The sequence below is a fragment of the Anopheles coustani genome, chromosome 3, assembly GCF_943734705.1.
Source record: "Anopheles coustani chromosome 3, idAnoCousDA_361_x.2, whole genome shotgun sequence".
NCBI lineage: Eukaryota > Metazoa > Arthropoda > Insecta > Diptera > Culicidae > Anopheles > Anopheles coustani.
The window spans coordinates 18042536-18056428 of NC_071288.1; the positions used below are offsets into that span (position 1 = coordinate 18042536).

Below are 13893 nucleotides of genomic sequence, written 5' to 3' on the forward strand. Positions count from 1 at the left end.
ATGACAACATGCTGCATTATTCAGCCGTGTTTCCACAACCACGAATTGACGATTGATTTTCCCTTATTTCTTGTCAAATAACTCCGCTTTGTGAACCAAAACTTTCTGCTCCACAAGTAGAAATTACAATCGAATTAAATTCTTTTTAATTGTTCAAAAGTATCGAATTTTGAATCGTTTTTAGGAAAATACCAAAAATAACCATCTCAGCTTAAATTCATAAGGTCGGTATAAGTTGAGTCGGTACAACTTGCCGCCAACTTGTCAATGTTGTGACGAGACAGTCCACTGTTTACAAAAATCTACGGACTACTTGCAACAAAAATCATCCAAAGGATGAGCAATCGTAATCGTTGAAAAATCATCCATCCAGCGTAGTGAACAACCACAGCAAAGTGTACAAACTGAGGCCCAAGAAAACGACTTCCCTGCAAAGATGAAGTACGCAACGTCGCCTACTCCGTCACGTAGCAATAGCTCACTGCTGGGGATGGCTTCCCGAACGGCATCTCCGCTGCCCGCTCCGGCCAACTATCGAGATTGCATGAGCGCCACCACCAAAAGCTACAAATATCTACGACGGTTCATCAAATTTGACCAAATGGATTTCGAGTACGCGATGTGGCAGATGGTTTACCTTTTCATAGCACCGAAGAAAGTGTACCGCAACTTTAATTATCGTAAACGTAAGTGGGGCAGTTTGTTCTATTTCCTTTCATCACACTGCTTAACCATTCCTGTTCTATTTCTTTGCCGGCAGAAACCAAATCACAATTTGCTCGCGACGATCCAGCCTTCCTGGTGTTACTTGTTGGATGTTTATGTGGTAAGATGGTGGTAGCTATCTAAGTGCATTCTTTCCACTCAATCAATGTATCTTTCCTCCACAGTAACATCGATAGGATTCGCGTGGGTGTTAAGCTTAGGATTCGTACAGACGGTTCTCTTCACCCTGTACGTCGTGTTCGTTGACTGCATATTCTGCGGCATGATCGTGGCCACCTTCCTATGGTTCATAGCGAATCGCTATTTCCGTGACCGGAACAGTGACTTCGACATGGAGTGGGGCTATGCATTCGATGTGCACTTGAATGCATTTTTCCCACCCCTAATATTGCTGCACTTCATACAACTTTTCTTCTACCATCCCTTGATCAGTAGGGATTGGTTTGTATCGACTTTTATCGGCAACACCATTTGGCTGTTGGCACTGGCATATTATATTTACATCACGTTCCTGGGATACAATGGTAAGCAACCTCCACTGTCGAAAAAAATGACCATCGGCTGACTCATGTTTGCTTGTTTTTACAGTGGTTCCAGCTCTGAAGAATACCCGAATAATTCTCGTTACGCTACCGCTTCTGGTTTTGTTCTACATTATGACCCTAATCATTGGATGGAATTTAAGCGTTTCACTAATGTACTATTATCACTATCGAGTACTATAGAAAGTGTCCGAGAAAGGCTGTTATGTACTGAAATGATGTAAAAATAAAACAACAAAACACTATGTATTCTCCAAGGAAAGTATAATGTAATTTAGGAGAAGATATTTTATTTTAATTCCGCATTTGAAACTGTCGGTATTTAGCCGACTCGGTATTTTCGGTTGGCTATTCTTTTCACTCCAAGTCAACAGGATCCACGATGACAGTAGGGCTTCTCGTTCGCTCACGCTGTCAGACCGCTAGCTGTCATCGGTGCTGTGAAAGAGATGACCTTCCAAACGATATAGCCAACCTACGTGTGCTCGAGCGAAACAGCTAGCTCGGCGTTGTCAGACGAGACAGACAAAAAAAGGAATTCGCCATTTTAAAAAAGGTCTGACTTTGTGTGAAAGAGGTGCTGCTTGCAGCTCGAACTCCGCTAAACAGTGATAATTTTCAACCCGTTTTCTGTGCGCCACCGTATTCCACAACATGGTGAAACGATCTCGTTGGCATTAACGCACGAAAGGTAGAAGCAGAATTGTTCGAAATTCATCTAAAATAACCTGTGCTAGTTCGGTGGTAGGATGTGCTCGGATTGCTACTGCTAGTGCTGCTGCTGGTGACTACTTTCTCGTCACCAGGCAAGCGTACAGCAGGCACAGGCAAACCCGTAGCAGAGCAGCAGCAGTTAACAAGCGCGTCAGTGTGTTGCAGGAAGCGAAAACCCGTAATCACTACCGTGTAAGCTGGCCCCCCCGAACGCCAGAACGGGGCTGGTAATTTGCAACAGAAGTGCAAGTGCTGAACATTTTGCATTGTGCTCCATTCCGAACTTGTTGTGACTGCATACAGCTGACTGAAAACAGCGGTTGGGCTACCTTTCGCATCTGGACGCTGGAGTTGCGGAAATGCCAGAAAGTCCACCGCCATAACAAATAATAAATGGGTTTGCGTACAGTGCGTTGCTGTTTTTTTTTTTCTCTGCGTGCATATGCAGGCGTTACAAAAGTGCATAAGCCCTGCGGCTGGGGGTGGTCTACGGCAACAGTGCTTAGCGTGAAAAGCGAAAGGAACGGAAAAGTTACGTTGAGACCACAATAACATCAATAATGCCAGCAACAATATAAATAATAACAACAAAGCGGTGACACTAGGCAGGAGAGAAAAGAAAGCAAAGCCGCAGCAAGTAGGCCTTGTGTACCAGGTTGTGCGCTTACTGTGGTTCAAGAATTAAAAAGAAAAATCTGATGAATTGATTACCATCGTGCTGGTAGCCGGTGAAAATCAATTTATCACATTTTCTACCATTTCTAATTTTACTTTCTCCCGCAATGACCCCGATCGGATCTTTAGCAGCAGGTTTTTGAGCAGCTTCTGCAAATCATAAAAAAGTGATGCTATGCTATGGTAGTGTGTAATATGCTCGCAATGTGATGTAAATGTCCGTATCGTTGTGCGTGTGGATGCTGCAGTGAGGGCAGCACTTTCGGTGAAAAGAAGGAAAGCGACAAGGCCAAGAAGAAAAGAGAATGTGCGTTAAGAATAAAATGTGCTAAGAGAACCCCTACTGTTGCCAATGCTACAGCACGAGGGAGAATTCCTTGCAGAGCCATACAAGTCAATGGAAAGGCAAGACGAAAAAACTGCGAACCAAGATTAGCCTACGCTTTTGCTGCAGATGTGCAACGCAACCGAAGACCGGAATACGGCGAGCTAGTGTGGTGGTGCAACGAAGAAAGAGCAAAAGAAAAAGGAAGTGTCAAAGACTTTGACAGAGATTTGTTGCTGTTTTCGTTTCGGTCACCACCGGTTGGGCAAACGAGTGCATCGTGCCGGCGAAAAGTGCAACAGCTTTCATTTCCAGCGGCTTGGAAGAAAACAAATCCAACCCTAACTCGGTGCAATGTTTTATAATACAGCTGGACGTTGCAATTTCTCGAGACACACTTTGTGAGCGAGCCAGTTTATGTGCTTTTCTGGTTCATTCCCAAGAACAGCTCCGTGGAACAAGGAACCCGTTTGGATGATCGTGAAAAGATCACACAAAGTTTCGTGTCGATCGTTTGGTGTTGATTTGCAAGCAATTAGGATTTGTGGTGGATTGAAAGAAACCTACGTAGGAGGAGCATAAGACCTGGTGCAGTGGGTTCCGGTTGGAGTTTCGTATGTAAACGAAGCAACGCTAACAAACCGCTTCCAACGACGTAACACACACGCCACCAAGGCCCGGAAGCTATTTTTTACCAAAGTGGATACTAAAGGCAACCTGGGTCTTTCCCAGGACTTCGAGAGGATGGTCGGGCTGACGGGCGGGTCGCATCTATATGCGCCCGGCATTCCGGCGGCACAGGAGAGTAAGTAACAGCTAAAACAACATCCAAGAAGGTGTTGATTGTCTAATTGAATGTATTCTCTCCTTCAACAGTCGTCCGCGATATGGCTGCCATGCCAACGGCGGCTCCGACCAGTGCGGATGCCTGTCTCAGCATCGTCCATTCGCTGATGTGCCACCGGCAGGGCGGCGAGAGCGAAGGCTTTTCCAAGCGCGCTATCGAGTCACTGGTGAAAAAGCTGAAGGAAAAACGTGACGAGCTAGACTCGCTGATCACGGCCATCACCACTAACGGGGCACACCCGAGCAAGTGCGTCACGATACAGCGCACACTCGATGGTCGATTACAGGTAGGGATGACGGGAAAAAGAGGCGCAGCCAGGGCGCGTCGGAAAATTTAACTATTTTTTTTTTCACCCATTTCAGGTTGCCGGTCGCAAAGGGTTTCCTCATGTCATTTATGCACGCATTTGGCGCTGGCCGGATTTACATAAGAACGAACTCAAACACGTCAAGTTCTGCCAGTTTGCGTTCGATCTCAAGTGCGACTCCGTTTGTGTTAATCCGTATCACTACGAGCGCGTTGTTTCTCCTGGCATTGGTAAGCTGATTGAAATATTGCAAGAAGAAACGTCGTATTCAATATGCCTTCCGTTCTCCGTAGATCTTTCCGGACTCACGCTGCAGTCGGGACCGAGTCGATTGATAAAAGATGAATATACACCTGGTTCGGTCGTCGGCGGAGGTATGGATATCGATGGCAATGAGATCGGCACGATTCAGCACCATCCGTCCATGGTGGCCGGTGCCGCGTATGGCAGCATGTCCATGCATCCGCAAGTGCCCGGTTAGTATAACAGCTTCAAAGCGCATTTTTTGTTTCATGTTACCTATGGTATTCTTTTTGCAATTTTCATAAGTTGCTTGCCTCTTTTTTGCAACGTTATTTATGTTTGTGTTTTTCTTTATTCGTTGCCTTTTCTTGGTCTCTTCTGTTACAAACTGGTTTTAACCCCGGCTGATGCTGATAGTAGACCCATCGCAGCTGCGCGGTTTGTTTGGATCTAGTAGTGGCCCAAGGCCGATACCGAAGCTAGAGGCTTCCGAGCAGTCTCGAAACAGTGACCCGAGCAGCTGGATGGGTGGCGGCGCGGGAAGTGGTGGAGGACCGCCCATGATGTCGGCGGCTGGCTCGGCCGGTGGTCAACAGCAGCACCACCGTTTGTCGTCATCGCTGCCATTATGTAAGATGATTTCGTTAACTTTTTTCTTTGGTTTCCCGATACTTGCTTTTTTTAGCGTATGAAAAATCTGATAAATTTCACTTGTTCGGTATTACAATGATTAAATACGATCTTGTACTTCTTTTTAGCATCCGTGATCGGTGGTCCTGCTGGTATCGGAAATAACGGATTGAGAGGACCGCCGCAAAGCTCCCAGCAGCAACCTTCGGCGCCTCAACAGCAACAGCCTCAATCGTCATCGCAATCCGGCGCGCAGCTCACAAATGGCGGTGGTCTTCTCGGAAGCTCGTCACAAACTGGTAGCGGTGGTGGTGGTGGTGCTAGTGCCACCAGTGGTGGTGGAAGCTTGGTCGCAGCGGATGGTTCCCAGTACTACACCGGTGGTACTTCCGTCGATCCCACGATGAACGATCCGCAAACGATGGGTCCGGGCAGCATGTCGGGAAGCATGTCAACTACATCACCAGTATCGCCTCATCTGCAGCAAAATGGATACGTGCCGGCTAGCAATGGTCAGCAGCAGCAGCCGGGACCGCAGTCTCAAAATAACCAGACAGGATCACAACAATACCAGCAGCAGCAACAACAACAGCAGCAATCGCAGCAAGGCGGCTCGGCGACGTGGTCCGGTTCGAACACACTGAACTACACACAATCGATACAGCCTCCATCACACGCCGGAAGTTCACATCAGCAACAGTCGCAGCAGCAGCAACAGCAGCAGCAATACTGGCCTCATGGTTCGGGGAGTGGTTCCGGGACGGTCGGAACGAGTGCTGGGTCAAGTGTGGGTAATGCGGCTGCCGGTGGTCAGATGGCGGAACTGCCTGGACAGCAGCGATTGCTTTCCCGCCAACCGGCACCCGAGTACTGGTGCTCGGTGGCGTACTTCGAGCTGGATACGCAAGTTGGCGAAATGTTCAAGGTGCCCTCAAACCGCCCGAACGTCACGATCGACGGATACGTTGATCCGTCCGGTGGCAATCGGTTCTGCCTCGGTGCCCTCAGCAACGTGCATCGTACGGAACAGAGTGAGAAGGCAAGGTAAGATAAAAGGAGCAGAAATGGGTATGGAAAAACGGTCTTACCCAACACGACTTATTTGCATATATTATATCATTGAATTCATTCCAGACTACACATTGGCAAGGGTGTACAGCTGGATCTGCGCGGCGAAGGGGACGTCTGGCTACGATGTCTCAGTGATCATTCAGTATTCGTACAGAGCTACTACCTCGATCGGGAAGCGGGCCGTACGCCGGGTGATGCCGTACACAAAATCTACCCAGGAGCGTGCATAAAGGTTAGTCGTCGTCGTAAAAACTCTCGATTTCGTCGTTGTGGAAAACTAATTATCAATCATTAATCGCTCCGTCGTGTTACTTCACCCACAGGTGTTCGATCTGCGACAGTGCCACATGCAGATGCAATCCCTCGCAAACTGTGCGCAAAAGGCTGCCCAAATGCAGGCGGCCGTCGTGGCGGGCGTATCGGCCGTCGGTGCAACGAGGAGTGAGTATTTGAAGCAGGCTACTACATCCGATGAGGAGCGGACGATACTTTATTTTAACAAATGCTCTTTTCTCCCTGCTGGCTCAGGTCTTTCCGCCGCGGCCGGGATCGGGGTGGACGATCTGCGGCGTCTGTGCATTCTGCGGCTGTCGTTCGTGAAGGGCTGGGGACCGGACTACCCGCGCCAATCGATCAAGGAAACGCCGTGCTGGGTGGAGGTCCATCTGCACCGCGCACTGCAGCTGTTGGACGAAGTGCTGCATCAAATGCCGATCGATGGTCCGCGGGCCATCGAGTAGATTGGGGAAGTGTAAGCCGTGGAAAGCCTTTTGCCGTAAGTAGGATGCACCGAGTTCGGGATTAACCCACGATTAACCGGGTGAAGGTGACCGAAGGACGTATACTTAGAGAAATCTTACGTTGGTAACAAATGTGTAAATATGTGAGAAACATGGCTAGGGTGTGGGTGACTTGGGTTTAAAGATGATGACGATGACGATAATGACGATTATGAGTGGGTTTCGTAGTTTGTACAAGTGTGATTCTAATATGACAAAGATTTAGGTTAGTAAGACGCAATCGCAAAAAATAAAGAAACACTTCTGCTGCAAGCACTCAAAGGAACACGCTATAAAAAGAGTGTGTAGAGTGCCAAGGCATTAAAAAAGGCTACAGTTTGAACGATGAGTAGACAAAGAAAACCTGACACCTAAAGTGCATAGTGTGTAGAGACAAAACAAGAGATAAAGCGAGAAAATGATGCAAATTTCTTCAAACCCTCTAATGTATACTGATGTTCGGTAACCAGCGCTGCTGATACCACAAGCAACAACTATATATATTGCTGCATAGGGCAGTATGCCGTTCCATAAATCGGTTAAATCATATGATATAAAATACACAAACACAACACACTCGGAGAGACTAATCATAATGATGACTATTTATTATGAATGGGCGGAAGCTACTGCCAGCCATGATAGCAACAACGGGATTCCATTAGAGGAGACCTACAGAATTGAACATAATGAAAATCGAAGAATGACGATTGCGTGGATTCAAACTGCAACATAGTACGATATGATAGAATAAACGGCATGTAATGTGTGACCACTTCGTCTATGGACTGCGGTCAATATAAGCAAAAGGACAATGTGTATCGTATGCATCATTAACACACATGATTGTGAATGAAAGAGGAAATACAAGATACAAAACGAAATCGCAAATAATTATGCAAACAACAAAAACCTACAAAAAATGTTCTACCTCTGATTGCAAAAGAAACAAAAGTATATTAAACAAAACCTTAAGGTATCCTTGCCTGGATGGGGGAGTTAGAAAGAGTTTCTACTGTTCAAGGCGAAAAGAGGTAGCCCACTCGAAAACAAGCAGTGAAAGGAGAGCAAACTTGCAAAATACTTGCTTGCACCAACGGTTTGGGTCGGAAAAGATTTAAAATGCGATTCTTTGGACGTCAACATTGTTTGGTTGGTCCCACACAGGTGCATTTTTAGAAAAAAAAAAAACAATACTAAATTGCCTTCCGCATTCTTTGTTTCACCGAGCAAATTTTGTAATGCAAACGATCCCTTTTGATACGAAATCTAATTTTGTGTCAGGTTGAGTTGAACTTATTTGATATGTTTATTTTTGCGTTTTGCACAACCTCGACTGAGATCTTCGAAAGAGTTTTGTTACGGGCAGAGCCTACTACAAATTGCCATTTTCGACGCACCCGGATCGTCCAAACTGGAATGAAGCAAATAAACTGTATTGCCTTTTCGCTAGAACGTCGATAGGAGGAGAGAATACCGCAGCTGTAACAAGTCAGGCGCTGGTAACAGTTGAAAGGTACACTACTGTAGTGGATAGAATTTACAGAATAGAAAAGATGGGATAATTACACCATACCGCTCAGAGTTTATTTGTGCCATGTTAGTTTGTTGTCGTTTAGTGACTCAGGTTTGCGTTCGTCAATTGACTAGTGAAACTAGTTGCAACCCTCTGTTCGTAAACATTCAAAGCAAAACGTGATTCCCGCTTGCCAAACTTCATCCGCGCCTCGTCATCTATGTAGAGCATTTGTGAGCGTCTTACTTAATTTTGTTCTGATTGACTTTTCAATTTATTACACCTTTCTTGAATAAGACTAGTTTTGTTTCTACGCGCATGCTCAGAAGAAAAACCTATGTTTAGATATCCATGGACTACTATGATGTCCACGTTCCTCTTATCCAGTGTTTATTGACCATCTCATTATTTTGTTGCGGTTTCAGAAATTGGCAACAGTTTAGAACCGCCCTTAACAACAGCCTGAAGAACAGAAAACCATTGTACACAACACGTACGATCACAATCAACAATTACAAGTGCAATGAAACCTAAGTGAAGATTAAAGGAAGAAATAAAAAAGTGTACAGAACAATATGGTTAAACTGCAGATGCTGTTGAAAAAAGGATATTTAAATGCTACTCACTGAGTTTCAAAATTAATCTGTTACGAAAGGAAAATGTTTTGCTGAACAAAAGTAAATGGAAAATTAAACTACGCAGCAGCTTGGTTTTATAGTGCAGAGAAATTCAATGACGAAACTTGAGCAAAACGTTATGAATGCTGTGGGCAGCAAGCTTTTTCGAAAAATTATGTTATTCCATGTTCTCATTGTGATCAACAGTTTCTGTCTGTCGCATCAATGTCAAAAGGCTTTCACATTTATGAGAAACCAATCTTTCTATTATCCAAAACAAATTTACCTTGCCCAGTTGAAATTTTTTGCTTTTGTTGTTTTGTGTTGTTGGTTATGATGATGATACAACGCGCAAACATTTTCATTTCTCCTAAACGTATATTAATATGATGCGTACTTGTTGTGGGGGTCCGCGATGTCACTGATGCCTTTTTATATTGCATTGCTAACACAACAATACTCTTTACTGGTTTGAAATTTGTTTTTTTCTGTAATTTTGATATTTTTTGACATTTTTATTCATTTCAAAAATGGCTCAAAATGGGATAATTAGTTCTCTTGCAATCATTGAACTATGTTTCAGTCCGATTAGCGCGTGATAGCCAGATTGACGTATTTGATGCAGCTTAACTATAAAAACAAAAAAACTGCTAACACGACAGAGCAAAAATAGAAAACTAAATGCAAAATCTGAGGCAAATACTTTATGAAAACTAGCATCGTGACCTGCCGAAAAACAGAGAGAGAGATTATGCAACGGAGAAAGGTATAAAGAAAAAACAGATACACAAATGAATGAAGTAAGAAAACTGCAACAAACGAAACATGGTAAACGTTCGATTGATAGATTGAAAACAGAGAGAGAAAAACTAAACTAAACATAGATTTATCCCTATTGCGAAGTGTAAATTAGTTACATCATTTAATAAATAAAAGATCTACTATTTTTAAGTAAATACACGATGCTACATTTGCGATAGAGATATCCTAAATGTTATAAGTTTGCTTTTCATAATGTCCGAATATGAATAAATAAATAAATAAACGACGCATCGCAGAAGTGCACACCTAGACGTTGTTGGGAAATGAAAACTATATTTATTAAATATTTTTCCACTGTATTACATTCGTATGCTATATGTACAAATGAGCCAGAAGAAAACCTAAATAGTTCGCCAAACTGTTAGGATATGTTTGCACAGTCTTTGTAGAATGCAAACATATCCATGTTTTTGGTGCAGCTTTAATATATATTTAATTTTTTATATACTATTGAAACATTGATGTAAAACTCTTTCACTGAACCGATTTTTTGAGGAACCTTAGCCGATGTTTATAAGCCATTGAAAATGTTTGAGTTTCCGTTTGGTCGTGAGTCGAATCCTTCCAATAATGAAACCGGTCCTACAGCTATAAATTGAACAAATTAATCATAGCTTAGTTCTTTAGCTTCCGTTTGACAAATTTACTTTATTGCTAGTACTATATATAGTTATATGGTATTTCCCTACAGTGAAGTGAGACTAGACATACCCTTTACGCTCGCTGGACGGAATAAACACTGATTTTTGCAAGGGTTTCGACAATACCAAACGTGGGTCATTTGGCCAAATATAAAGAATAACTGATAAACACATTAGTACACTATAGTAGCGACACTTACGAACGCCCAGAGGTAGGCTTTCTTGAGACGATCCTCTGTTGCGCCTGTTGGGGCGGATTCTACAGGAATCCGTGCTCGTTCAGAAACTCGTCACTTATTTCCTGCTCGTTAATGTTGATCAAATTGCCAAAATCGCTCTCGTCGAAGTTGCCCATGTCGGGCAGATAGTAGGGTATGGTCTCAACGACCACGTTCGGTCCGGTCTGGACCTGCTGGACGTTGCTAAAGAATGGCACAATAATGTCGTCGTTCGCCGGTTGTGGTATTTCATTGTCGGAGAAAATCTGTGAAATGGATGCATGTTTATTGCGTTATTAAGATAAAACTTCCGTTTGTTCTTCATTTTAGGTTCCCAACCGGTGTGCTTACCTCATCCACGTTGAGACTGCTGAAAATGCTGGCACCGTTATCACCGTTCATGATGGAATCGAAGTTGATCGTACAGTTTTCCACCAGCGCACTGGCGTGGATCAACTGATCCTCGTTTACCACCAGATGATCCGGGGGGACCGTCGTTTGGGCGACCAGATTGGAGCCCACCGACCCGGTACCGGGCATTTCCTCCGTGACGTCCATCGTCTGCGTAACCGGCGTAGGGTCCGGCGTCGGGAGTTCAACGATCATATCCATCCCGGACGATGGCTTGCTGTAATTGTCGATTATATCGATTTGCACCGGCAGTGCCTCGCCGTTAGTGACCCCGATCGGCACCGGGATGATGGATTGTTGCTGCTGTGGGCAACTGTTATTATTGCTATCGAGAGCGGTAAGTAGTGTAGCACCGGTCGGGCACGGGACCGTTTCCGAAGATGCTAAGACGATTTCCTGCTCAATCACTTCGCAAGGAACCGTCGGATCAGGACCCGGCTGTTTGTCGGGCGTGAGGTTATTGTTGACCGTCCGCTCATTGTTGTTGTTATTACTGGTAGCCTGACCGTTGGCCTCCGACCCGCCAGCACCGGACGATCCTTTCGGCATCCTTGGTGCCGTCGAGGTTCGTCGATTGTTTCCTCCGGCGGCGCAACCACCATTGTTGGTGATATTGGACCCTTTGTTACGCTGCCGTATGCGAATCCGCCGGCGCTCGCTTTTTGACACATCCATGGACAGCTCCCAGTAGCCGCCCTTACCCTTCTCGTCTTTGGCCCGTTGTACTTTGGTGAAGAAAAAACTCAACGATAAATTGTGTCGGATGGAATTCTATCGTGGAAGAAGAGAGAAAAGCGAGAACAAGATCGTGTGGATGCATTAATACAACGGGGGAGAAAAGCGGTGTGTGTGTGTTTTAAATAGTTTAAATGACGACCGTTGCATCGCGCTTACATTCCAGTTTTTGTGCACCTTGTAGTAGGAAAACTTCTCCTGAATCCATTTGCATATCTGCTTGAGCGTCATGCGGCCCTCCTCGAGCATGGCCATGGCGATGATTTGTGCATAGTTGAAGGGAGGTTTTTCCAGCGAGCTCGCCGGTGACGTGTACTGCTCCTTGCGCTTGTCGTACGTCTCGCGGCTCCTGCGAACGGAAATGCAAAACGGGGAGGACATTACGTGAGGCACACTACAATATGCGGCATTTGGGCTCGCACGGCACATACCTTCGCACTTGTGCGATAAATTTGTTAAACCGAGCCGTTGGCAAATCCGTCAGCGGCACGTCCGAGGGCGTCAGGTTGGTGATGTTCTTTAGCTCCGTCAACCAGGACAGATTGGTAAGCTCCGGCTCGGAGTCTTCCTCGTCGGCGACCAACGTCACCGTCCCCCCGGGGTCCGTTTCGTCCGGCTCGTCCTCCAGTTCGCTCCCTTCGAGCACCATTTCCTCTTCCACATGGGACGACGACCGGCCCGTGGTGGGATCGTCCTGAGGCCCGGAGTAGCCCACGCTACCGAAGCTCTGGTCCAGCTCGGAGCAACCGGGCGTTTCCATCAGGATGGATGCGGGTGAATCGGGCTGCAGCTGCGGATGGTGGAGGCTAGCTCCACCGGTGCTTTGGTATGTGGGCACCGGGGAGCCTGCCAGGTCGGTATCGATCGATGCGCTGCTATTCAAATCGTCCACCGATTGCTCGGAAGCGGCTGAACCGGCGGTGGAGGTGGCCGGCGTCAGAGGCAGCGTCACATTGTGAGCATTCAGCACGTAATCATAGGCTGCGAAAGGACACCATTTGGTCAGAATGGGGGTTTTTTTTAAACGCAACGCTTTCACGGAAACAAATTAAACATTAAGCACGGCCTCTAGGCTTGTTACAAAATAACTGCAGCTTGTCTTATTGCTTGTTTTCGAAATGATTGTACGTTTTATTGCAATTAAGGTGCTAATCTTTATGTCAGATTTTTTTTAAATTGTGTTTTAAAGTTACCAAGCGTTAGAAATTATCAAACCATACAAATATGCCCTCATATTTAATGAAAAATTTTGCTTTTTTGTGTTAGATATTCTTTTTAAATTCAATAAAAAATCAGCATCTTTCAGTCTGTAACTTTTGCCAGATATGATATAAAGTTCATAAAACAGAATGGATAAAGCTCTTAGCTAACTCAATAGGATGCACGAGATAAAATATGAAAAAAATCATTCCAATAATGTTGCTTGTTTCGTACATCCTTGATTTTACATAATTTAAAAAAGTAAATTCTCAATTTAAATGAAATCCCTATATAACTACTTATATAGAAAAAAACGCCCTCATTACTTTTGGGCAAATTTTGCGGAAAATGACTATATGGAAAATTTTCAAACACTGACGAAATTCTACTATTTCTATCGAATAAGCTCGGCATCGAACATTTTACCACTTCATCATCATCATCATCTCGCTCACGTTAGTTAGACTTACAGCTCATGTCGTTATTGTAGATGATGATGGTGCCCGGTATTTTCAGCAAATTGTTCAAAAGGTCATCATCCTCCAGTTGCGTCATTTTGTCGCTGCGTAACGGCTGCGCTCGCGCGCCCCGTCGACTTCGGTGTAGCGCTGCGTTACAGCAGAACTACGCTTCAAATCGTCCGGCTTCGAAAGGGGGTCCACGTCGAATATCCTTTTCTCGATGGCTTGGAGCACTCTTTCCCGGGACACGATGGGATACCAGAGATGCTCTATCGCCGAAGCAAAGCGCAATAATGCGCACTAACGGTTACGACGTCAGCGCTACGTCTGACTAATCCACCGCCGGAAACATTGAGAGCAACGGCCATTACTCACTTTTCGCCGAACTCACATTATATTCCACCTTGTTTTTT

At 45.1% G+C, this 13893-nt stretch overlaps 3 protein-coding genes across 5 annotated transcripts; 2 read left to right on the forward strand and 1 right to left on the reverse strand.

Moving 5' to 3' along the window:
* Positions 1-396: 396 nt before the first annotated feature.
* Positions 397-1531, forward strand: LOC131258465 (protein unc-50 homolog). Its single transcript, XM_058259792.1, has 4 exons — positions 397-686; positions 761-826; positions 891-1250; positions 1315-1531. The coding sequence occupies exons 1-4, from the start codon at positions 437-439 to the stop codon at positions 1449-1451; spliced, it is 813 nt and encodes a 270-aa protein (XP_058115775.1). The 5' UTR covers positions 397-436; the 3' UTR covers positions 1452-1531.
* A 299-nt stretch (positions 1532-1830) lies between these two features.
* On the forward strand, positions 1831-7940 carry LOC131272097 (mothers against decapentaplegic homolog 4). 3 transcript variants are annotated; one of them, XM_058273720.1, is made up of 10 exons: positions 1831-1959; positions 2787-3787; positions 3859-4115; positions 4192-4366; positions 4430-4612; positions 4797-5009; positions 5138-6053; positions 6144-6312; positions 6404-6521; positions 6603-7940. In XM_058273720.1, the coding sequence occupies exons 2-10, from the start codon at positions 3727-3729 to the stop codon at positions 6818-6820; spliced, it is 2310 nt and encodes a 769-aa protein (XP_058129703.1). In that variant the 5' UTR covers positions 1831-1959; positions 2787-3726; the 3' UTR covers positions 6821-7940. The 3 variants fall into 3 exon arrangements, with proteins under 3 accessions (XP_058129703.1, XP_058129704.1, XP_058129706.1); XM_058273721.1 differs by having other exon boundaries at positions 6609-7939; XM_058273723.1 differs by having other exon boundaries at positions 4800-5009; positions 6609-7939.
* A 2774-nt stretch (positions 7941-10714) lies between these two features.
* LOC131260552 (forkhead box protein C2-B) lies at positions 10715-13574 on the reverse strand. The gene is made up of 5 exons (XM_058262305.1): positions 13490-13574; positions 12251-12800; positions 11979-12168; positions 11025-11855; positions 10715-10939 (listed from the first exon to the last, which is right to left on the reverse strand). The coding sequence occupies exons 1-5, from the start codon at positions 13572-13574 to the stop codon at positions 10715-10717; spliced, it is 1881 nt and encodes a 626-aa protein (XP_058118288.1).
* Positions 13575-13893: the final 319 nt, after the last annotated feature.